Below are 25,499 nucleotides of genomic sequence, written 5' to 3' on the forward strand. Positions count from 1 at the left end.
GAAAACTACCGGAAGGTCATAACGTCGAAAAGACGATGCAATTCGCGAATGCAAACCACAAAGTAGACCAAGACCGGACGTGTGTCGGGTCGAGCGTCTTTAAGGGACCCTTTCTATTCTTACTAAACTTCTTCTTTTCTCCTATTTTCTTGAATATTTTTCACAAGTCCCTCCTCTTTCTCTACTATGTAACTCTCTTTATATTCACTGAACGATGTCAGCTAGCTAGTGTACTTTGTAATCACGGTAAGAATTTGTTAAAGTGGTAGTTGTTAGTTTACTGTCGTTGTATTTAGTTAGAAAGAAGGAAACGTTAAATTCACTTGTTGTTTCTCTTTGACAAAACTTCTTTAAATCGACACTTGTTATTTAAACTGCAAGAAATATTTCTGTCCAATGTAATTTTAAAGTTAAAAGAAGAAGAAGGAAACAAAAATACATAGCAAGATGAAAAGTAAGATTAACATATTTTAATAGAAATAAAATAGAGAGAGTAAATTGAATTATGTTCTTCTGGTATATTTTATTAGTTTTTTTTTTCTTTTTTTTTTTTTCATTACTCGTGGTAAAATAAAATTTGTAGAGTTTCTTTTTCCTTTTCTTTAATTGTATCCGATATATGAAATGTATCTCAGGTATTGGTGCTTTTTCATCGGTGCGGATTTGAAAGTTACGATCTGACAGAAGTTGGTGGAAAACTATGCTGGTAGAGGTGAGTCGAAGAGAACATTACGAGGGAAGTGACGAGGGGTCGTAAGATCGAAACGACGTCGTAATCCAACGACGAATCTTTTCACATCTTATTCTTTTTTTTCCCCCTTTTCCTTTTTCCTTTTGGTATCTCTCCTTTTTTTTTCCTCTCTTTTTCTTTCGTGTCGTCGTTGATGTCGCGATCCGTCCGATTCGCCAAAGTCATCGATTATGCGGCAACGGAGCACAACTTTGTCGACGGACAAAACGAACAAGTAAGAAAACCTAAAGTAAGTGCGAAGAAAGAAAAAAAAAATAAAGAAAAGAGGGAAAATTTCTGAAGAATAAAACGCAAAACGCTGGAATATGAAGGAGGATATCGCAAGGAAAGAAAATTTGTTCGCTTCCTGTAAAACGAATCGAGCAACTCGATTAAAAAGGTAGAAGCATTATTGACGAATATCTCATAAATTTAAATCAGATTTCACGAAAATTTGATCCGTCTTTCTTCGTCATTTTCTTCGCTTTCTTTTCTCGTGGATCATCTTACACATTAAAAGAAGAAAAAAGACAATTCTGACATTTGGAAAGTTCCAGTCAGATCTTCCGTCAAAACCACCATCCAAGCCTTCCCCATCTGTAAGGCTTGGAATAAATTATTCTCTTTCACCCTCTTTGTTAAGAGAAATTGCTTGGCCTCCGGTTACTGGAACAAGACTTAGGGGGATGAAAGTGCAAAGACTTGAGTGTAATCGAAGGAGCGATTAAAATGTTAATATTAACAGCAAGATATTTTCTCTCTATCATCTATTTTTGTTTCTTTTCAACTCTTTTAACTTTTCTCGAAAATAAAAAATAACGAATAATGAATTAAGTTAATTTTCTTTAGAAATCATATTTAAGTTGACATTTTTGTGACTTAAGATTCAAAGTTTAGTTTCCTTTCCTATCAACCACCCACTTTTCACTGGAAATTTATAAGGTTCGCGACGATCCACGTTCATCCGCGTTTAACGGAGCCCTCTTCTTCTTCTTCTTCTTCTTCGTCTTCGTCTTCGTCTTCGTCTTGCCGCTTTACTCGTAAGAGAGTGAGAGAGCACCTGGAGAATTTCTCACAGGTATAAGGAAATTTATCGTGGCCCGATATTGCCGCCTCTGGTGGTGCTCGATAAAGGGTTTCACCCCGCCATGATACTCTGACACAATCTAACGTTAGATAGGAGATGCTTCTTTGAAGAGAGAAAGCACATAGGTGCACACAGTGTTTATGTGTGTGTATGTAAGAGAGAAAGAGAGATGTAGTGTCACATTCAGTGTTAGCTATCCCATGTTATTAACCGTTAGCTCTCTCTCTCTCTCTCTCTCTCTCCCTCTGTCTGTCTGTCTAGCACTCTCTTACACTCTCGCTCGTTTTGTTGTTTCCTCGTTCGATCTATTGTCGTCGTCGTCGTCGTCGTCGACGTCGTCGTCGTCGTAGTTGCTGTAGCACCACCAGCTCCAAGGTTGTCGTATAATGTTTACGATGCGAGTACACGCTCGATTATTATTTTCCTAAGCGAACGGTGAAGTGCTCCAGAAGCCTCTGGCGTGTTGTCGATCGAGGTCAATACATTCGACGTGCTTCTCTCCTATCTCTTCCTAATAGTTTCATGTATGCGTGAGAAGAGAATTCATCGAATTAATTTTCTCGATATATTCTAAAGGAAATTATTTTATTACAATTTGGTATTAGCATATTTTGAGTTTATTATTTTACAGATTTTTTGACTCGATGTTGTATCGGTTTGTCTACGTACTAGGGTAAAACTTGGTTTCAGAAAATACGAAGAGGGTAGGGTAGGGGAGGGTGTATATACGTAAAGTTACTGTTAGAGCCATGGCAGACACTGGCAACGAATAAAACGCGCAAAAGAGTTTCGAACGAGTTTAGCAACGTGTTTTTTCTCCCTCTCTCTTTCTCTCTTTCCTCCCGTTAACACAACCGAAAAGAATGGAAGTGATTAACCTTTTACTTAACGAGTATACTCAGATACACGCGTAGATACAAACCGACCGTCGCATTTTTTTAATAAAAACTTCCCCACTGACGATCCTTTTTCTTTTCCTTTTTTTTTCTCTGCTTTAAATAGTCAAGAAGTTATTGAAAATGAGGGGAGAAAAATGAAAAATCGAAATTTATTAGGTCGACTCGAAAGTTTCATGCCTTTCTTTTTTTTTTCCTAACAAGTTTTACACCTACAATAGTTTTTTATTTCATGCTATTTTACTGAATACATTTTGTATGCTCTATATAATTCGTTAAAATAACATCAAATGTAAAATGTACGAGCGAGTAAGCCGTTTTATTTGAAGATAATATATAATATTATCTATTTTAGTCATCGAATTTAATAGTATTTGAAAATATTCTAAATATAAAAAGAAGAATTTAGGAAAGTGTATCGCGACGAATAAGAAATGGGATCGAATGGAATCGAAAAGAATGAGTTTGGAGATTTAGTTTGTGTAGAAAATGGACGATATCCTTCCGCGAAGTCCCATTATTCTCGAGTTGTCTTCGCATGTTGCTAGGATAGGGTAGGTAGGTGACGCTTCGGGGATGGTTGGTTGGTTGGTTGGTTGACTTTACTGATAGCGAGAGGAGAACTCCAAATTGCAGATTGGAAATTCTCCGTGGGCGATTCTCTCTCGCGAGTCGGGACACGCTTCTCGCTCTCCGATGGGATTCTTCTCACCCTCCTAAGGGTGTGATAGCAGTCTAACGGAAGTTACTGTTGGAGGAGAAGCAAAGAGAGGGTTGAGAGCTGTCCTCTTGTGTTCTTCGCGAGAACGTGCACGCTACTATACTCTCTCTCTCTCTCTCTCTCTCTCTCTCCCTTTTACATACAATCGCAACTTTACCAATAAATCCACGTCAGTTCGAGTAACTTCTGCAATCGGTATCGAACCCTTCTCGTTCTTCTCCACGATTATTTATCTACTTGCACAAGTTCACGCGTACACACAAATATTTATTATCCTTTTATTTTCATCTATTTTTTATCTTTACTATCTTGTCTTCAACAAAAATTTCAGCCTTTTATTTCTCTTACACTATGTACCATGTAGTACATACGAGAGTGTCCAAATATTAGAATCTTATTTTAAATTTAATTTCTCTTAATTAATTTTAATGGAATTAACGTTATTATTATTTATTTATAATGTACTTGATAAGCTTTGTCATGGAATATAAATTTAATTAAATAATAAGCGAGCTTTATTCCGTGCGGATAACATTATAATTCCTAGTATAATAGCTTTTAATGATTTAATTGTTTATTACCGTATCGCTTTTATTGCAATACGAACGTCTATTTATTTTTATGCATTTATACAATACGAGTTATTTTAATATTCGAATACTATTCAATTTTTATTTTATATCATTGTAGTTTTATTCCAAATGAAAACTAAATATGCGTGGTTGAGAATGACACTTAAGATACTAGGTCTAATTAACAGTAGTATACATTCGATTTACATAATTGACAATATTTGTAAAACAATATCGTATTTTGATATTACTTTAATATTCATATATTTTTACATGAGAAAGATAAGAAATTCTGATGATAAATGTATAAAGGTTGTAAGAATTGATAGAGGGTTGTGGTTTGGTATCGTTGTATCGTCTTTGATTCGTTTAATTAATCTGTTGGAATAGATTAACGTGGTTTTGCTTGCTCTCTTGGTTAAAGTATCGGTTTTGAGTTTCATGATCTTCTATCGGGTTTCGAGTGATAAATAAATGAAAATTCATTCTATAAAAAAAGAAAAGAAAAGTACAAAAATGTAGATAGAAAATGGGCTAGATAAATAACTAATTACGTTATAGATATTAAACAATATTAATAAGATAACGATCGAGTAATAAATAATAGGATTCTCGGAGATTCTCAGGTTGAACAATAATACTTGAGTACATTCTAGAATAGCTTGGTAATTTGAATTCACTCGACAAGAATCCCTTAGACAAGAAACCCTTACGCAGGACCATGAAAGCATAACATACCAAGCACGTACTTACATAACATACCTTCGAGACCTCGCGCGTTAATTCGATTATCTCATTAATTGATGAGCGATTACGTGAATCGGTAGTTGAGTTATGTGAGTTTATGAAACGATCCACACATTGAAAAGCATTCGATCGATACTTATCGACATATTCATTTATATCCTAAAGAGTGTGCCCAATTTTTAGGAATTATTTTCGTTTGATTTCGTTTCGGGAAAAAGGGGACAGAGATAAATTGACGGATATAGAATTTTCAAATTAATCGAGATAGACAGTTTATAAATATTTCAGAGATGACGCGTCAACTTTGACCCTCTCCTTCCTCTCTCTCTCTCTCTCTCTCTCTCTTTTGTTCTCTTTTTCTGTCGTAATAGATCGGTGAAAATTCAGAAAGCGTAATTATATAGAAACCCGAGAATGGGAAAGTTGGAAGAGAATAAATTTACTTCTCTTTCTCTCTCTCTCTCTTTTTCCCTGGAAGCCGGCTATACAAACACGAGGACTCGTTATTCAAGACGGACTTTTCAAAGCTTTTCCATCTTAAGACTGCTCAGGATAAATATTATACAAACGTTAGTAGTAGGTAACTACCGACTGCGTATATTTAAATCGACTCCTCGACAACGTTACGTTTCCTTTACACTTACTAAACTTTTTACTTTTCTTTCTTCATTTTATTCATCCTTTTTTTTCTTCTGGTTATTCTTCTAACGGTAAAATAAATATTGACGAGTGAACAAAAAATAAAGGAAAGAAAAGGAAAGAAGTTAAGGTCGTTGGTCGTCATAAAGATGAACGAACGAATGCTTGATTGTTCCGAGTTATATTCCAAGTTCGAAAGGAATTCGTCGATCAAATCTACAAAGCTGCTGACTGCTGTTTCAGAGATTCATCTTTAAAGAATGGCAACAGAAAGACGAGTATGATTTGAGAAAGAAAGAAAGAAAGAAAGAAAGAAAGAAAGAAATGGTGGAGGAGTAAAGTGATCTTTTTTCCAGACAAACTGAAATGGATTTTTATACTTGTTGTAAAAAGGATAAGAAAAGTTGTCGATTAATTTGCCACGTGATAGAAGGAAATAAAACGTATCGTTTTCTGGTAAATCGAGCTAGAAAAAGAAATTGCATTAAAGGAAAAAAGAAGAATTAGGGATCGAGGGATATAAAGGTGTTAGATAGCGAATAAAGTCTTGCTTTTCATCTTTTATCAATATTTTCTTATTCAGTTCAGACAGTTCTGAACTCTCAGACAGTTCAGTCAGTTTCATTGTTTATTCTATACAAGTAATATACTAATATTTTCCTATAGATAAGTTTTTCTCGTATTAAACGTGTATAATGGAAAATCCTTAGAAAAAATATGATTGAATTTTTAATAGATTGTCAAGTACATATTTATCTCGACAATATTCTCTCTCTCTCTTTTTCTTCACGTTAATCACGTTAATCTTTAGATAGATGTTGATAGAAAATTGGGCAGTTTTCCTCTTATCCTTTCGTTACGGGAACGTAAGGAGCGAGCAACAAATGAAAGGTAGAGTTGCGTGTCTGGATGACAGAAAAGAAATAAATAAAATAAAAATAGAAAAGACAACAAAAAAAGTAGACGTGGACATTAGCGCCGTGAGTCGGAACGATCCTCTTCGTGCTGTCTTTCTTTCACGTATATATACGTACACATCGCTTAAGTGGATTTTCATGTAAAATATTTTACGAAAGCGCGTCAGTCTATCCGAGAAAGAGAGGGGGGTTGGAAGCTTTTTCGAGGTACCATGTGATACACACCTACACACACACCTACATACATATATATTTCGCACACGTTCTTTCTCTCTTTAGGTTCGAAAAGATAGTCGCCCAACCTGACCATTTTAATTTACACCGTACCGACGTATACTTCCTATTTTTATCCTTTTCTCTATATTTTACTCTTTCTATCTTGTCCGTTGTACTCCGGAGGGGGGTGGGATGTTATTCGCGGATATACACGATAGTAGTATCCCACGCGCACGTCTGGTCGACCGGAAAGCTCGAAATAAGTGAATTTCTATCCTCCTTCTTTCCTCACGACACTTCTGTCTGTTTCTCTTCTTTTTCTATCACATAGTACGAACGTTCTAGGATATACTTTTTAAAATTGCTCCATGGCATTCTCCCTTTTTCTTTTTTTTACCTCTCTGTCCCGCTTACAAGCTTTAGTAACTTTTTCTCTCTTTAGTCTCTTGTTCTAGTCGAAGGAATATAAGGCGGATCGATTTGAAAACCTATTTCTTTTCTTTTTCTTCCTCTCTTTCTCTCTTATTCATTCCAGCACGAACATTTGTGATTTATCGCCGACTCAATTATAATCGTAAATCCCCGATGCTCGCACCCCGACGAAATGCTTTCTCTTTCTCCTTCTTTTATCTCGCAAGCACCACCAAATGGGAAATATCTCTACATACGAAGACGGACAAACACATAGGTGTAACCATTTTCTCTTACTCTCATATTTCTTCATCATCCATATACCTACCGATATCTCTTAACCACCGAACGATATTATTCCTTGATCAAGAGTTTGAAAAATTCCAACTAAAATTTTTCATCCAGAGAGAGAGAGAGAGAGAGAGAGAGTGTGTGTGTGTGTGTGTAAGTGTACGTACCATCGCCAATTCCGTGAATATAAATATCCAAATTATAACGTAGAACTTTCATCTAAATTTAAAAGTAAAAAGCATGAATTTCAAGTAAGGTGATACCTACCTTCATTTTTTATTGTAGAAAATTCGTCGTCGTTGAATTATGTCGAAAAAATCTTTATTTGAAGCTTACATTGGACACCTATTATAGCAGAGATACAAGCCTTCGATAAATCTTTGACAACTCGACTATCTACTTATCAATATTTTTAGAATGTAACGCTTGAAAGCGCATCAAAAATAGGAAGTTTCGATCTTTAGCAACAACAATAATAGCAGCACCGTCTGGTCTCTCTCGAGCAATAAAGAAAGTAACTAACACGTTCTCCGGAGAACACTGTAAAACCATCGATCCTTTGCTTTTATCTCGCTCAATGGACCGATCCGGTTCATTGATTTAATAACGCTACAGAATTGTTCTATCGGAGAGTTGAATGCGCGCACGCGCACGCGCACAAGCAAGCAAACTCTTTCTCTCTTTCTCATCAGGTTGATAAAGGAAGGCATAGAACGTGTCGAACGATCGACGATTTTCAACGATATATTCGCTAACGAGCTCACGGTTCGCTGCTCGTTGTGTTAGTGTTCTTCAACCCCCACCCCTAGCCTTTGTTATACCTCCCAACACTACCCAACTTCGTCAAGCCAGACTGTTGGATAAATGGCAAAAGTGCGAACACAGTTAATTCTTGCCAAATAGCATTGAACACAGACCTTTGAATATGTACCCCTGTACACGAATACTTGTATACGAATGTGTGTATGTGTGTGTAGGTTTAACAACGAATTCCAAACTTAGCAATTCGAGGACGTTATCGAATTCGAACGAAAAAATACGATTGAATATATACATGTATCTACTAATTCTTTTTTTCCTTCAACGAAAAAAAATCTCATTTGAAAGAGTCAGCATCGTCTCGTTAGTTAGAGAATCATTTTCGAGGAAGTAATTTGGGAAGAAAATTTGTCTTTCAAAATAGAATTAAAAGTATGAGGTGATATTTTAGTCTAAATGTGAGATGTGTTTGTAAAAAAAAAAAAAAAAAAAAAAAACATAACTTGAATCAGTAACAGAGAAAATAATAAAACTACATAGATGCTTTTTGTGGAGTAATAATCAGTAAATTGAAATTGTTTATGAAACATGAAACTATGTAAGCTACGTAAGTTATTTTAACCATAGAAAATGTAATTTCTGTTTAACAAGCATCGTGTTGTTTTTCTCCCGTTTTCGTTGTAATGTACATTTGTTTATTAGGTAAAAATGAAACGATTTGTGTGGCAGTAACTGTATAACTATTAAACGAATCGAACAGGAAGTCAAAATTCCGTAAATTGCGATGATATTTTGGGTACCTTCCACAATTTGTGTACATTGCCCGTGGTCAATAGTTGGAATTTTACATGGTTTTCACTTACATTTAGTAAATGGGTAAAAGATAAAGATGTAAAAAAAGAAAAATAAAGATAGAAAGAAGGAGGGAGAGTGTGCCATTATTGGTGTAATTATAGGTTGTAATTTATGGCAGGAATTGTATCTCTCTATTCTCTTTATACAAACGCCAATGCGTTCATCATTGTGTAATGTTAGACATACCGATCAATTTCAACCTCTCTCTCTCTCTATCTGCCGTTTTCTCCTCACGCTAGATTTTACTAATTAATTATCACGTTCTACATTGTTATCGCCAAGGGAAGGTTTCATCTACACCACTCTCAAATACGTTCATGCTCTCTCGCGTTGAATTTCATACAATCGTTAATATGCGTGATTACACGAGTGAGTCTTTTATGGTTTCACCGAAGTTGTTCGGTCTCGTGTGCATTCATGATGGAAGAGAGTAACAGAAGGATACAGAAATTAGAATACTAAACTAAATTTAACATAGGACTTTGATCCTACTAGTTTCGTATCGATTTCCAATGAAATAAAATGATAGATAGAAACTTATTGCATTTTATTTGAGAAGAAAATAAAGTTTCGAATTGATGAACGCTGATGATAAATCGTTAACGAATATTGTGGTAGAGCAAATTTTGATTTTATTTATAAAATCAAGGAGAGCTTAGATAATGGAGAAAATAAAGTATTAACAGTTTGTAAAGACTCGAGTTGAAACACGTAAAGGACTTTTCCTTTTTGCTCGAGATGGAGAAAAAGGAAAATAGAGAGAAAGATATATATAGATATATTCGAGAACTCTTAAAAACTTGCCGAGTAGATTCGTTCGAAATTTTCCACTTGCATCGAGAATCTTCACTCTTTTATTACGTGTTACCAAGAGAGGAGGGAGAGTGTGAAAGATAGAGGGAGAGAGAGAGAGAGGGAGAGAGAGAGAGAGAGAGAGAGAGAAACGGATCCGTGCCGAAGGAAAATTGGATTAATCTCGGAGATGAATTCAAACAAATTGATTCTTCGAACGACTACTTGGAAAGGTCTCGAGGGTCGCCTTAATAGGCGACGTTTAACGCTTGGCTTGAGATCGCTCGACGACGACGACGACGACGACGACGACGACGACGACGACGAAGAAGACGAGGAATATTCGTGGATGGTAAATTTTCACTCGATATGATATTTCCGGACAAGCTACATTTCGTATTCTATCTGTCAGTTTCTCTCCTCTTTCTTTCTCTGTGTTTTTCTATCTATCTATCTCTATTTTCTTCCGAAACCATGCCAATTTACGACCAAACTCACTTTAGTAGTGTAACTTTGGAAAAGCTGCATAAGCAGTAACGTATACATATATATATTTTATTATATAATACGTATAAAAAAAAATATACAATAGACCACCAAGTTTAATCTACAATATCGAGATGGAAACAAAATGATATCTCGAAATTTTCATAAATATTTAACCATACGAAATCGTATTCTCGTGATTATTATTAATCGGACCAGGAAAATTTGCATATAAGCTTGGAATCTCTTTGAATTTTCGTCATCGAAAATATAGAGAAATTTCAATTTACGATATCATGCATGCATAGTAGTCGTGTGCTTTGGTGTTTATTAACGATCATATCGTGTATAGGTTCGTTCGTTCGTTCGTTCGTTCGTTCATTCGGTATCGATATTTACGTAGCTACTAGGATCTATCTATCGTTCGAGCAAATTAGTCGAGGAGAATCAGTCGGAGATGAAATTATTTGGGCCCTGATCAAAAGGAGTCGCCAAGCGTAAACGGTAAGCTAAATTCACTCCTAACGATCGAAATAGACTAACGTATCTTCGCGATGCATCTTTAATCGTTCGAAAATCGTTCTATTTAGTGCATCATTATTCGGGTTAACGTTTGAAATACTCTTTTTTGTTTTGTGCTTTTGTTCATTAGAAAATATTAATGGATAATAATAAAAGAGTTCACGTTGACGTATATAGGTTAGTTCTATGTTGGTAGGTAGGTGTAAGTAGTTTGGTGCATTGGTGTAGGTTGGTAGGGTAGAAAGGCTATTATAAACGAGGGAAGAGAATTTCTTTGGGAGGGTTAACGAGTCATCCAAAGCGCAAGCGAGTGCAGTAGTAGGTATCTTTATACTTTAGGATCAGAATAAAAGGACGCGTTCTATTATCTTTCACGCATTGTCCTAAACTACCCATTCAACCGTGTGCGGATCTACGAAAGCGGAACGGAGACATACGGGCGACCTCCGCCATCTCCGCGCGCCGGATGCAATTATAAACTTTTGAAAGAGTCTCTTTTCGGAGTGGCTGCCGCGAGTTTTACGTTACTGTCGGCCAGGTACCATCTCTATGTGTGTACGCGTTATACCGTAAGTGGTCGCGCCCGCTTTTTGCTACAATTTATTATTCTCTGCCTGCTAACTTTTCTCTCTCTCTCTCTCTCTCCCTCTCTCCCTCTCTCCCTCTCTTGGCTCGTTTGGTAGGCGGCTAAATGCGCGACGTTTAATTTATATTCCCTGCTCGAGTTACGAGCGACGACCATGTGAAGCCAGTTAGCCGCGTCTAATTTCTCCTAACTACCCTGTATCGTTTCTAGTAGTAATAGTAGTCGGTTCGTCCATCTTTTTACTACAATTCAAATGCTTACAGTAACTTTGTTCATTCCTGAAAAAGTATATAGTAGGTCTACAGGAGGTCTTAGACGATAGATTCGTTTACGTGGACGGATTAGAATGTGACATGGTCGATATATTAGTTGAAGCGAGGGTAATGAATTTCTTTTAGCTTTCTCTCTTACTCTCTTTTGCGAAGCAAACACACGCGCTACTCGGAGAGTTAGAATCGAGAGAAGGGAACCGTCACGTGTTCTCTAAGACAAAGTGGTAGACGAGAGGCGACAACATCTGGCCATTAGAATGAAATACCGCACTAGGCTGACCATATCTCATGGCGCACCCCTTCCTCATCGCGACATCATTTTTATACTCCCTTATACCCCATTAAATCCGACCAACCTTTTGCACAGCCCCTTATTCTTCTTCTACTTCTTCTACTTCTTTCCTTTCCTTTCCTTTCTAAAAATAAACGAGGAGGGAAATATAATTCTTTCTTCGTTCTGCTATACTTTTCCAAATGAAAAAGTAAACTACTTCTTTATCGGCGATTAATACAAGAAAATACAAAAAATTGAAAATAAAATTCTAAACAATTTTTTAATTTTTTTATTATTTTTACAACGATCGTTAGATTTCTAACATGTAAAAATTTTCTTTTCATGTGTAAGATTATAATATTATTCTAAACATATGCGTATAAGTAATTATGACATTAAAGTAAAATTTTTATTATATTATTTTTTAAAAATATTACGCCTGTAGAGATGCAACCCTCCATACACACTTTGAAAATGTTGTTTGCGAGCGCCATCTCGCGAGACGGAATTTTTTTTCAGTCCAAACTGTTTATACACGCGTGTATTACAGGTTGCCTATCTTTCGGGCCAAAAAATTCCGTCCCATCAGATGGAGCTCGCAAGCAACATTTTCAAACTGTGTATGGAGGGTTGCATTCCTACAGGCGCGAATTTTTATATAATTATTTAATAAATAATTACAAAGAAATAAAATCAAACAAAATACTTTAAAAATGTTTAGAAATCAAATTTAATTTTACAGTCAATACATTTATCTCTTAAAAAGTTTCTTACAATTTAAAGCAACGCAATTGTTCATTTTCATAAACTAGATATGTTCAAAGGATTATTACATAATGATGAAAGTAGAATACTAAAGGTAAAGCATAAGTTATATATATATATTTCGCATGTACGAGCTTAAATTTCAAATTAGGCGCGTAAATGAAAACAAATTGGTGGCGTTTCATGTTCATAGGGCACTATTTCTCTTTCTCTCTCTCTCTCATCTTTTTTTCTTTTTTCAAAAAATGTTTTGTTACAAGAGAACAAAAAAATAATTTAATGTCGAGAAGGAAAAAGAGAAAGACTTAATATATATTTTTTTTTAAATTTTACTCGAAAGAAGAAGAAGAAGACGAAGAGGAAGAAGTAGAGGAGAAACGTTCGACGTAGATTCTATTTGCTTTTACTTTAAATTCAACGAAGATTTCATTCGTCGTTTTCGTCGTCGTCGTCGTCGTCGTCGTCGTCGTCGTCTTGACGATCCCATCTTGGCGTAAAATTATGAAAAAAATTCAAATTCATTCGAGAGAGTTGCCTTTCCTTCGTTATCTTTCCCTTTTTTTTCTTTCCATCTATCTGTCGTTGTATTTCTCTGCTCATATATTATACGTATACAGTACATGTATATATATTTTGAACTTTAAATAATACAATACGAATTGATATTATGTTTGAGTTAGATTAAATAATTAACGCTTGACTGTTAATGGTCAAGCGTTAATTGAATTTCTTTTATTACAATATTTGACGTATATGTTATTTTATCTTTCCCATTCTCTCCTTCACTTTGCCCTGCCACTTCGTTTGCTTTAATTAAATGTGCCGAGGTATATCGATGAGCTCAATTTTCCGATTGCCATGGTTGAACTATTACTATCTGTCTCTTTCTTTTATCTTTCTCTCTCGTGCAGTTTATAATAAGCAAGCTTATACCATTGAGTTTCAAAATCATTACCCCGAAACTTTTATATTTCTCTTTTTCATTTTCTTCTTCTTCTTCTTCTTCTTCTTCTTCTTCTTCTTTTTTCCTTTCCAATCTATCATATTTCCATTAGGAATCCTTTATCGAAAAGAAAAGAAAAGAATAAAGATAAAAAGATAAAAAGATAAAAGACGAGGAAAAGATATAATAAGAAATATAATACATTACTATGATAGAGGAGTTTCATTTGATGTAGAATAAAATTCGTCGTTGGTAGAATGTTACTTGTTTGGTAGCCAAGGAGAGACAAATAAGTGGCGACTCGCTCGTAATATATTCCGTATTACATACGTATCACGTAACGAAGTCGGAAACTTGTCTTCGACTTCCGTTCGAGCTCCACCGAGAGAGAGAGAGAGAGAGAGTATCTTTGTCGTCTCTTTGTTCCTCCGAAAACAGCAAGTCTTCTGTTTGTCAAAGAGCAATACCGGAGTTACCATTGCATAGGGAAAAGGAGAATTTGTTTTCTGTGTGATGACTATGATCTTTCTCTCTTTCTCCCTCTCTCTATCTCTCTTTCAGTCATTCTTTGATGAACTACTTTGCGACTAGTACAAAAGTAGAAACAGATACCTACGCAGATCGTTCGAATTTTACCAATAGTTAGGTTTTCCTCGTCGATCTATCTGAAGGAAAGATAAAGAGAAATGAAGTTGAGATAGGAAAGGGATAGGGACGCATAATGCGCCGTGATATTCGGCGAAGCGTGAAATGCTAAGGAGTAATTATCCTGTTACCACCAGCTGTTACATCCTCCTACTTCAAAAGGAAGAAATTTGTTTCCGGAACGACCCGGGTTTCCTTTTCTCCCATCTTCTCTTGTTTTTTTGCTCTTTTCCTCTTTCTCCTCTTTTTTTCTCTTCTACGATTGGAAGTAGTGGGTATTAAGTTGAGAGAAAAAAAAAGATGATAAAAACAAAGTGTGTGTATTAAAGAGAGAGAGAGAGAGGGGGGGGTAAGGAACGTTTACAATGATATATCGGCACTTAAGTAGAGTCTGCCAGGATACATCCTTAATTACCCAAATGGACCTTTCTTAACAATGCGAGAACACCGTCGAGTGAATAACGTTTAAGTAGATAAGGTCGATAATTCGACGGTCCTTCCTGTTAGATTCCCTTTAAAACTGACTTCTTTTTTTCTCTCTATCTCCTTCTACCCCCATCTTCCCCGTTTCCTTCTTCATTTCTACGTTGGACAATTTATCGATCTTCTCTCGTTCGTATCGAAAACCCATGCGAACGTTGGGTAATACGTGTCAAGTCGTAACCGTGAACAAAGTAACTCTCGATAGACACACAGTTTTCTGTTAAGAAGACTTATATTACAAATAGTACATTTTTGTAAAAGGTAGCAAATTAATCGATGTATCTATCTATCTATCTATCTATCTATCTATCTATCTATCTATCTATCTATCGATGGTGTGTATTTTGCAAGGGAATGAGGGAAAGTCCAATTCAATAGAGCACGACGGCAGTAGACGAGTTTGGCAGAGCCTCGACAAATTATATATCCGCGGAGAAACGGTCTAGTGAAATCCCTAGTGACATTGGCGAGGTTAAAAGGCTACCGGTTGGTGGTCGGAACGGTAATGGTGGTGCCTAGGGAGCAAGAGAAATAGAGGGATGAGGAGGAGAGTCCGCAGGTTGCTCGGTGTCATGGCAGTAGGGGCCAGTAAATTCACCGAGGCATAGATTGCAGCAGCCTCGGCTTTCGTAGTGTATAGCTCGATAGTTCGGCTAGCTGCTGGAAGATAGAGGACAGGGGGGAAGAGGGTTTACGGGCTGTGGAATAGAATGAGGTGAACTGAGGGGGTGAACGAGGCCGAGCTTAATTTCGCGACCACCTGGAAATCCTCTGGTGCCGTGCCAACTCATTGCTGGATTCATTCATAACGAAAGAGACGAGCGAGCGAGCGACCCTCTCAAAGGCAACAGTCTCTCTTTCCGTCTCTCTTTTTCCTCTACTTTTCATCTTTCTTTCTTTCATTCTTTCTTTCCTTCTCTTTTTCTTTCTTTTAAGAACCATTGTAATCTCATCGATGTTGTTATACAGGACTCTTCTTCCATCGCGTCTCCACCCTTCCTTCTCTACCCTTCGTCGCTAATTGGAGAAGTTGGTTTTTGTCACGAGACCTTCTCTTTTTTACTTTTTCTCTCTTTCTCCCTTTCCACTTTTTACTTATTTTTGTCTTTTTTCTACCTCGACAGTTTGTAATTATTTCGGTGTAATAATTTCGTAAAGTAAAATCGGATCGGCTTGTTTCACGAACAAATACGCGAACTGAGTTTCTCTATGCCTCGACGATTATTATTACTATTGTTATTATTGTTATTATTGTTATATTTATTTGTATGATTCTCGGAATTGTACAAACAACAAACGCATCTCTCCTTTCCATATGAATTAAATGTTTCCTGATTCGTAGAAGCAGATTTTCCGGCGAAAAATTCGTAATCGGTCTCTATTTCTCTCTGCAAAAACGTTGATTCGGAGTTATTAAAGCGAAAAACGCACGAATTTCGCTTGTGCTCTTTATACACGTGAACCAGATCCGTTGGCCCTTTACGCAAAAATATGTTCGTTTGTCGATTTTCCAACTGCGGCTTGGTAAGAATATAATATTCTACAATAGCGACGGCTCGTTCGTCTGGTGCCACTAATATTTGCACGATTTATTTTTAAATGCCGCACACCCGCTTAAGTGTACATTTCTATATAGCTTAGTTAGCTATTTATACAGGGATAAATGGTATGGTCGGTTGTGTAGCGAAACTTTTAATACTCCAGAGGAGATATTTTATATTTGTTGCGTTTCGTAAAAAGGCCAACGTACGCTACGCGTGTTACCATACAATATATTATAAAATTCATATTGGAAAAAGGACGGAACGACGTATTTTCGAGTGCGTATCAAAATGCGATGGGGAAACGTTTAAACTTCGGTTCAATTGACAAATCTTTATTTTATTTTTTTTTATTTTTTTGTTAGCTTTTAAAACGTGATTTTACAATTGATCCTAATCGAACGCGGATATAATGGATGATCGATCGCAAATAATTTTTTAGCGAGCTTTTAGAGGGAGGAAAAAGGACAAAGAAAAGGAAAGAAAAAATCAAGATATTCTTATCTCGAGTATTTTCCATTAAAATAGTCGCGTCAAACAAAAACAAAAAAATTAAAAGAAAAAGAAGCTTTGCCCTCTTACGCGTCGTTCTTTAATAAAAGTATACAAAATATGAAAACAAGAAATAACAATATTCCATAATTCCCGCGAACTACTACAACGTGCTACGACGATTTAACTTTTCGTACGAAAAATACAGTGTCGAAATGTGAAATCTCGTGAAATGTGTCTCCGTCTGCTACGTTCGTTCGTTTCTCACCTATTGTATTTTATATGCCATCAGCTCGAGCAGTCGATCCGCGGCCAAAATTCGTGCTATGCCATTCTCTTTGCCTCTTTTAACGTAAAATGAGATAGTATATATACTGTATGGTATCAAGGGGAGAGAGGGCTGGGAAAGGGAGACAGAAGAGCGAAGTAATTAGGTCAGAGCGTTTGTAACAAGGTGTCCCGTGGAAAGCGATACCGACGGATTTATTCGTGAGATTTTACAAGCTCACATATTTACAACGTTATTCGATTCTAATAAATAAAAAAAAAAAAAAAAAACGAAAGGTTTTGCAGTAAACCCTTTCTATTTTATTAATAGTAACATTGACATTTTCACACCATAGGAAAATAAGTGAAAGGGGAAAAAGGGGAATGGAAATTGGTTTCGACAAACGACCCACCGCGAAAATCTCAGCCGTCAGTTCTGGCTTGCTGCGAGTCGAGAAACCGCTTCGTCTGTCTGTCTGTCTGTCTGTCTGCCTGCCTGTCTTTTTTTTCTCCCTTTTTCGCGTCAGGGATCTTTAGAGAAAATTGCAATTCCTCGTAAGTGACGTCTCAGTCCGTTGGATCGCCTTATTCTCTCTCTCTCTCTCTCCCTTCTTTTCTTCCTTCCTTCCTTCCACATCTTTTAGATGATTAAAATTGGGCTCCGGCGAGCTTCGAGGACGAAAGGTGATTGCAAAGTAGCTGTTTGGATCTAACTTCAAAGAGGGAGAGAGAGAGAGAGAGAGAGAGCAACCGATTCGTGTACTTATTCTCGAATAAAAAAAAGGAGAAAAAAAAAGAAAAAAAAATATCGTCTAGCTCTCGTTACTTTGGAGTTTATCGTTCCGATCCACGATTTGGCCAAAGGAAGAAAATTCGTGGTTCGTTTGAGATACGCTAGCTCTATGTAGCTACCTACTATCGTCTTCGTATAGTACTTTACCCTCTTATTCCTTCTCCTTCTCCTTCTTTTCCTTATATAGCTCTCCGATTATTCCTCTGTTAAAAGATGGAAACGAAATGGTTTTCCCTTTGTCGTCGAAGGATGAGATAAAAGGAAGAAAGAACATTGACTAGTACTTTGGTCGATTCTCTTTCGATATCGCTCTTAGATATCGATGATCCACTTTCGAAACGAGGCTAAAATCCTGATAAACTGTTCCAAGTAATAGTAGTAGTAGTTTCAACAAGAATATGAACAAAATATCATAGCTGATATCGTCATCTTTGACAATGGCTAAATGAAAATGACGAATAGCTTAACCAACAATACTGATGACAACAAAAATCAAAGAAAAATATAAATGCGTTTCGATGTGTTCTAGAATTAAAGGATGAAGAATTCGCAAAGAATGATTGTCATCCCATTGTCGATAATATTTCTCTTTGAAAACGCACCGATCTGTATATATGAGTTATACTGAAGAGCAAGAGAAAAAAGGGGCGAGGGGGAGTCACGTTATGCCAGTACTACAGTTTTATTTTTGTATACCTTGTCACAATGTTTCCTGTGATAATGTGCTATACTCGTGGAAGATTTTAGATTTTTCTTTGCTTTCTAATCCTCTCTCTCTCTCTCTCTCTCTCTCTTTCATACCCAATTCATTCCTTTTCTTATTTTCTTCCATCCACGATCGAGTCACATTTTTGCGAGCTTTTTCGTGTTCCCTGACGAAACTTACTTCTCGGGCCACAAAACTCGATTCATTGAATTTCATGTCGATTCTCGTACGTTCTTCCTTTCTTTCTATATATGTGGTACGTAAAGAAGAAGAAGAAGAAGAAGAAAACTACTTTCTCGTCGACTTTTGTGCATAATCAATTGTGGAGATCCACGTACGCACGCAGGCACGCACGTAAGCACGTACTGCTCGTACAAGTTTTACAAAGTGCAAGTCAACTTTAGAAATGTTTTTTCACGATCTGTACACTGTGTGGAAGAAATGGACATAAAGTCTAAATCGTTCCCTATGGGTTTTACGAAATATCTCTACGTTTTCGTCTACTTTGGTATCTGAACGTATAGTCACCGGTCTGATCACGTATTGAGCATAACTACTTGACAATTTCTACTTCTCGTATCTCTTTTCTAAGAATTCGAATGAACCGAATTTATGTTTCTTTATTATTTTGAAAAAAGGAAAATGATCATATTGATTCGTACCACATTGTTTGTTTGCTCTATCTATCTTTTCATTATTTTTTATTTTCGAACGACGTCCGAATAATTATTTCTGAACAAGTAAAAAGAAACAAAGGAAATACAGAGAAAAAAGAAAAAAAAAGAGAAGAACAACTCATCGTTTTGCCTTTCCATAAGGGTGATTAAGCTGTACCAAAAATACCATGAATTCAAAGGATTCTCGTTTCGATACTTTTCTGACGATGTGATCACGTATCGGTTTTTTTACTACTAAAAATTGATCTCCTCTCCTTTTCGTTATTTCTTCGTTCGAAAATTTCGTCGACTTTTTATCGATTAATAAAACATTATGATTATGTCATTTAGTCTTCCATTAATTTCGTTTCGTTCTCGTGTAAAATATAGCTCAGGTCTGAGCCAAAATTGAACAGATAAAGTTTGATTTTCGGATCGAAGGGCCATAGCCAAAAAAGAGTTAGTGATGGTTGGTTTCCTTTCGGCGACTGTCGCCGTCGTCGTGGTCGTCGACGTCGTCTAACCATTTTTGGCTCTCGATACCACTCAGAGTACCGTAAAAAATGTACGAGTTATAGCGATCTCCGGTATAAAGTGGTCGTCGGTGGTGGTCGAGCATAGCAACGCCGGCATATTGGAAACCATCCAATAACCCAGTTGGTCCTATACGAGCACCACCAACGTGTATCGATACCGAGAAATAGTAAGGGACGATGGTAACGAATATAAAGAAAGTAACGGTCTACTCGGAGCTCGGAAAAATCTTGAGAAACCAAGAGAAACAAGGAATCGAAGGAAACGGGGAAAGGTCGAGTCTATAGGGAGTGGTAAAAAGGCAAGAAACCTAGGGCTTTTCCTTTGATCGGTCTTTGTGCCTTTGCGGTTTAATGCACGCGAGCATGCGCTTTACCAACGAGGGATGATGGGGGTTGGGTAGTAGTGAACGGTTACCCGTGACTTAATATCGGCAAACTCTTTCACTCCACTTGCCTTTCTTTCTCTTCCGCGTTGCTCTGATCCCATGTGAAATCGATTTGTTTGTATTTGAATTTTTATACTGGAGCCCTTTTTTCCTCTCTCTTTTTTTTTCTTTTTTCTATTTCATTATTTAGAGAAACGAAACACCGGCGGTGGCGGCGGCGGCGGCGGCTCGCAATAGAAATTTGAATTTTATCCGAGCGTGTATCTTCTCTGGAGCGTAGGATTTTAATGAGCCTATAAACGAGAACCTTATGAAAATTCGATAGGAGCGTGCATTGTGTGTATCCTCCAGATAATCGATGAACTTTTCTGCATCACGTTGTTTCTTATGCAATGGAAAACTTTATCGATCGTAATCGCGTGGAATTATTATACGCTTTCCCATAAACTATTGAATTCGCATCGTAAAATTGTTAAACTAAGGTTATTGAGTAGGATCAAGAATATTGTTGTGCGTGTATGTATATATGTAGTATATATATGTATTTACGTTCACTTACCCTCCAACGTGCCGCTGTATACGTGGGAAGGATCGAAGGCAATATTTCGGTCGTTCGATCCTTCGAAAATTGTATCTTCGTGGAAGAGGCTGGTATCTCTTACGAGTCTCATCTTAAACTCTCTGAAATAAAAATAAACATAGGAAATATATTCTAGACCGAAAAAAACAGTTATGATAGAGCTTCTTTTTTTTATGACATAATATTTTGTCTCTTTTCAAATTTTATTTATTCAAGAAACAAATATTATTTCATCTTAGAGTTTAATAGATAACACTTGTCTCTTTCCATCTTTTTGGTAGAAATTTGCTTATCCATTTTATTGGAATTACAATTTTGTAATCTTCCCTGTTAATTGATAATAAACATTATTAAGTAATCATTTGTAAGACATGTTACTCGATCAAGAAAGAAAGGTGGGTCGTAGTATAGGAAGATAGATAACTCGTAGGTAACATAAAGGAAGCACGAAGACGAAGAGATAGTCAATTAATCAATATTGGCGACCCTGTAATCCGACTATCTATGAACCGTGCGGGCAGCCACACGAGCGTATCACTATGCTAGCAACATAATTAATGCGATATCGTTCACTCGAAATACCCACAGATATATACGTATACATATATATATATATATACATATAGAAGAAGATACACATCTATTTGTGAAAGAGAACACTGTTGTCAGCAACTATTTGTTTCGATAATTTCGAATAATTCGTTTATCCAACGAGATGACAACTTATTAATAAAATATTCAACCATACGTATTATATTATTCTTCGTCCAACATTTATTGGTCAATTAAATATCAATTTAAAAATGGATTAGTAAAGATGACTGGGACGACGTTGAAACAATTATTGACTGTTCGTCCTTCTCTATCTTTCTCCCTGTTTCTCTTTCTCTCTAGCTGTGTACTTCTATGCGTTGCCTATGTCGAAACTAGTAGACGCGTAATGAAATTATCGGTAATGACCTCGGGCTAGGCCGTATGAACGATGTTTTCGGTTAATTGTCGGTGAAAGGGCTGGCTTTGGTTCGGCGGCTTCCCTTCTCATCAAATTACTGCCACGCACGAGAAACACATTCTCGTTTCCATTCATCGTACGAACACGGAATCTCTATGTTTCCTGCATTTCATATTTCAACAACGTATAGTTATGTTTCTCTACAATTTTCGGGAAAAAAATTCTTCACATTTTTATGTAATCCTACACTTTCTCATATATTTTTTGAAATCTCATTAAAATGGAGCAATCGTTAAACTAATCAATGGCCCAAGTTGAAAAAGTCAAGCGACAATATGCAGGGTTAGTAGTAGTAATAGTAGTAGATGGGTGTCTTTTCTCCGAGGGAGAAAAACCCTGCGTTGTTGACTACGGAGAAACGGTAAAAAATGACCTCTTTGGAAATGTTGGCTATGTGTGAGAGAAGGTTTCGCAGAAGAGTGACTCGTATAAAAAGATGATATTAAACTTTTTTTTATAAAGACAATGTTACGTGTAGAAGCAATTAAATTTATTGCATCAAAATCAGCATCTTTTTTTTTTTGTTGAAAGATGGACCAAAGTAATTGAATATAATGGTGAATATTAGATTTGATATTGCTACTGCACCAAATATCTGCACAGAAAGTATTTTTATTAGTCAAACTCATGAAAATGAGAAATAATCACGTAGATGATTTTCATATTAGATTTTGAGAAACTGAAACTGTCGTCGTTGTGTGTATACCTGAAACAGAACTCCGTGCATTCACAGAAAATATCGTCTCGTTAATTAGGAAGTACACGGACTTTCCCGTAGGCGATATCGAAGTCGCCCGCAGCTATGACACTACTACTCGCAATTAATTACCGCAGAATCGCTATGTAATTACGAGCTCGATGATGGATTCGCGGCTTTCGCATTGCTATTATTATTATTATTATTTTATTATTATTATTTCATTTATTATCATTATCATTCGGGTTCCGCAAGATCTTTGATTTGATGGATTGTACATTCGCACAAGAATATTAGTAAATACTTAACCAACTATACTTAACCAACACATAGATTTATCATGGTTTAGTACTTTTCTGACTATCCTAAAAGTTCCAATCATCGCTATCTTTTATTATCGTTATTATTCGCGTTTTCTGAACAAAAAAATGATAATCTCAGTTTTATTGAAATCGATAAAACGATACTCGCACAACAACCCTAACCCAAGTGGAGTAGGTATTATTTGGGGTCTGTTCTATTGTAGTACTTTTATTATCATTATTATACTCTAGGCCCATAAGGGGTTTATTATTATGATTATGATTATGATTATTATTACTATTATCATCATTGCTACATCTAGATTTATATTACTTTTTGTTCCTTTTTCTTTTTTTTTCTTCTTCTTCTTCTTTTATCTCTTTCGATATCATATTAAGCTGATATTTATCTACACGATTGTCTCTCAGATAGAAAGAAAATACTCATTAATCGTAGAAAATTATTTAAATTTCGTTACACCCGCGATTTTTTTAATTCCCTTTATTCATAAGCCCTCTTTCTTTCTTCGATACTTTGTAATTACGCTTGACGAACGAATAAATATTTAATCCGGGGGATAACAATGTAGAGTTATCTTGTTTGAGTTGGATAGACGGAACAAGTACTGAGAAGAGAAAGCTCTTTCAGTATACTCTCTCTCTCTCTCTCTTGCTCTCATATTCGATTTAATCTCACTTTAATCTCTCTTTTGTATCGGACGACGCTACTTCATATCAATTTTTTCTACGCCTTGTTAATGTCAACGTCGACTGAAAGAAATGAGAGACGTACTTGATTCCTACATGTTTCTCTCTCTTTATAACATTGCTTTATTTATACATATGTCAGTGTCAAATTGTACAATTTAGTTAAGTATCCTGACAAATCCAGGCTTTATTCGTAAGCTTATAATAAGAATTTTGTTATACATTTTAGGCTAGCCATTGAAAGGATTTAAAAAGAGTGGTTGGAAATATTTTGAATTTTTTAGCACTCTGTTTAACTAAACTTTACTGTCTGCTCGTAATGAAAGGGTTGCTTTCGGGAATTGAAAGTAGTCATTTCCAATGGCTACGAAGGGTTTTACAGTGAATACAAGAGAAGGATCTTGACGAATAAAGGAGAGATGAAGAAACGTGTGTGTGTGGGTTGATGCGTGAGTATAAAGTAGAGGTTGTAGGAGTACTGGAGTCGAAGGGAAAGGGAAGGGAAGGGAAGGGAAGGGAAGGGAAGGGAAGGGAAGGGAAGGGAAGGGAAGGGAGTTAATGTTCGTTTTTCTTGGTTAGTCCTCTCTCAGGAGGATATCGATTTTCTTCCGACGTTGAAGCGTCGAATGTGGCCGAGGAAACTCCCTTCAGAGCCGTCTGCTTCTTCGCTAATTGTTCGTTACGCCGACACGATTCTTTATTAGAGGTACTGTGTCTTCATCGGACAAATGGCGTCTGGACATGTTAGGTGTTAAGTCTTATTCTTCCTCTCTTCTTTTACTCCTTCTTCTTTCGTTAAGTCTCCACGAGGGAATTTAAAGGCTTTGTGTTCTTATTCTCTTTCTGTCTCTCTGCTCTTTTTCTTTATTTCTTTTCTTTTTCTTTTCTCTCTTTCTTTCTTTTCATTTCGTTAAAGTCGATCATGACGACTCGATAAATTTGTTCACTCGAACGATGTCTATAAAATGAACGAACGAACGAACGAACGAACGAACGAACGAACGAATGAATGAATGAACGACGATTTTCACTTTCCCCATTCCATCCCCTATCTTTTTTACCCCTCCCCATTATATTTCTCCCCCCCCCCCCATATCTTTTCTCTCTCTCGTCGAAAAAGAACATCGAATCTCTCGTCTGTCTCTCTGTGAACGTCGACAAAAATTCGCACTCGTCCCGTTCCGGTGTTCGTTCACATAAATCCAATTCCCGTTCGACGAGCATCGAGACAAATTCGAGTGCGTGCGTGCGTGCGTGCGTGCGAGAGTGCGTGCGAGAGTGCGTGCATACGTGCGTGCAGTGAACGTGCATGAGTGCGTACGTGCATATACGTGTGATCGAACTAACGATGGAACAAGAGCGATGAAAATCTACGTGAAAGAGAGAGAGAGAGAGAGAGAGAGAGTATGTACGAATACGTACGTACGTACATTTTGTCATCGAGAACAATCATCATCGACGATTGAAACACACCGGTTGTATGTTGTACCTTTTTTTCTTTTATTTTCCCCCTTCCTTCTTTCTATTTTTCTTTTTTTTCTCCTTTTTTTTTGTTCACACCCAACGTAGTATTGGTTTAATGAAAATGAATGGATCCGAGTAGCGGCTTGAAAAAAAGTGTGATTTTTTCTCCACATAGGATTCTTTTATTTTTTTTTTATTTTTTATAAAAAACTATTCACGTTTTCTCTCTCTCTCTCTTTCTCTATTTTGCTTTTTGTTAGTTCACATCAGAGGTTCCCAAACTTATTTGACCCATCAAACCTTTTTAACCCTTTTTTTTCGTATGCAATTTGTAATCGTAAAATATCAAGCTTTAAATACGAATTAATTAAGAATTTTATAAAGAACAAGTTGCATGCTACATTTGTTAAAAAAAAAAAAAGAAAACCATAGAATTAAAATCGATATGATCATCTTCTAGACGAACGTGACTATTTCCCTTGTGAAAATGTACTTTCTTTGGTAAGAAAAAAAAAAAAAAAGTGAAAAAATTCAGTGACAAGAGTATTACCACCTCCCCCTGGATCGTTTCCAGCGAGCCTCAAGGCGCTGATTTAAATCTTCGAAGGGATTTCGTTGATATATCTGATCGATTTTCTCGCGTGAATTTGAGAAATGAATTTCTCGTGCGTCACCCAATTTTTTATTGGCCTATTTCTGTCTCTTTTCTTCCTTTTTTTTTTATGCTCGCGAATACGATTAGTGGACTTG

General features: G+C 36.5%; 1 protein-coding gene and 1 long non-coding RNA gene across 2 annotated transcripts in view; one reads left to right on the top strand and one right to left on the bottom strand.

Annotated features, from left to right (window-relative positions):
• Positions 1 to 25,499, bottom strand: part of LOC107069200 (disintegrin and metalloproteinase domain-containing protein 10) — a 113,229-nt gene that overhangs the window by 52,163 nt on the left and 35,567 nt on the right. Inside the window, exon 4 of the mRNA XM_015326290.2 lies at positions 20,546 to 20,667. Coding sequence (XP_015181776.2) covers positions 20,546 to 20,667 — 122 coding nt within the window. The remainder of the gene's footprint in view (positions 1 to 20,545; positions 20,668 to 25,499) is intronic.
• The window catches only part of LOC149030763 (uncharacterized), a 53,845-nt gene that overhangs the window by 24,829 nt on the left and 3,517 nt on the right, over positions 1 to 25,499 (top strand). The gene's annotated exons all lie outside the window — the stretch shown is intronic.

This window comes from Polistes dominula, unplaced genomic scaffold (assembly GCF_049000335.1).
Source record: "Polistes dominula isolate Pdom_NZ unplaced genomic scaffold, Pdom_raw_medaka contig_24, whole genome shotgun sequence".
Taxonomy (NCBI): Eukaryota; Metazoa; Arthropoda; class Insecta; order Hymenoptera; family Vespidae; genus Polistes; species Polistes dominula.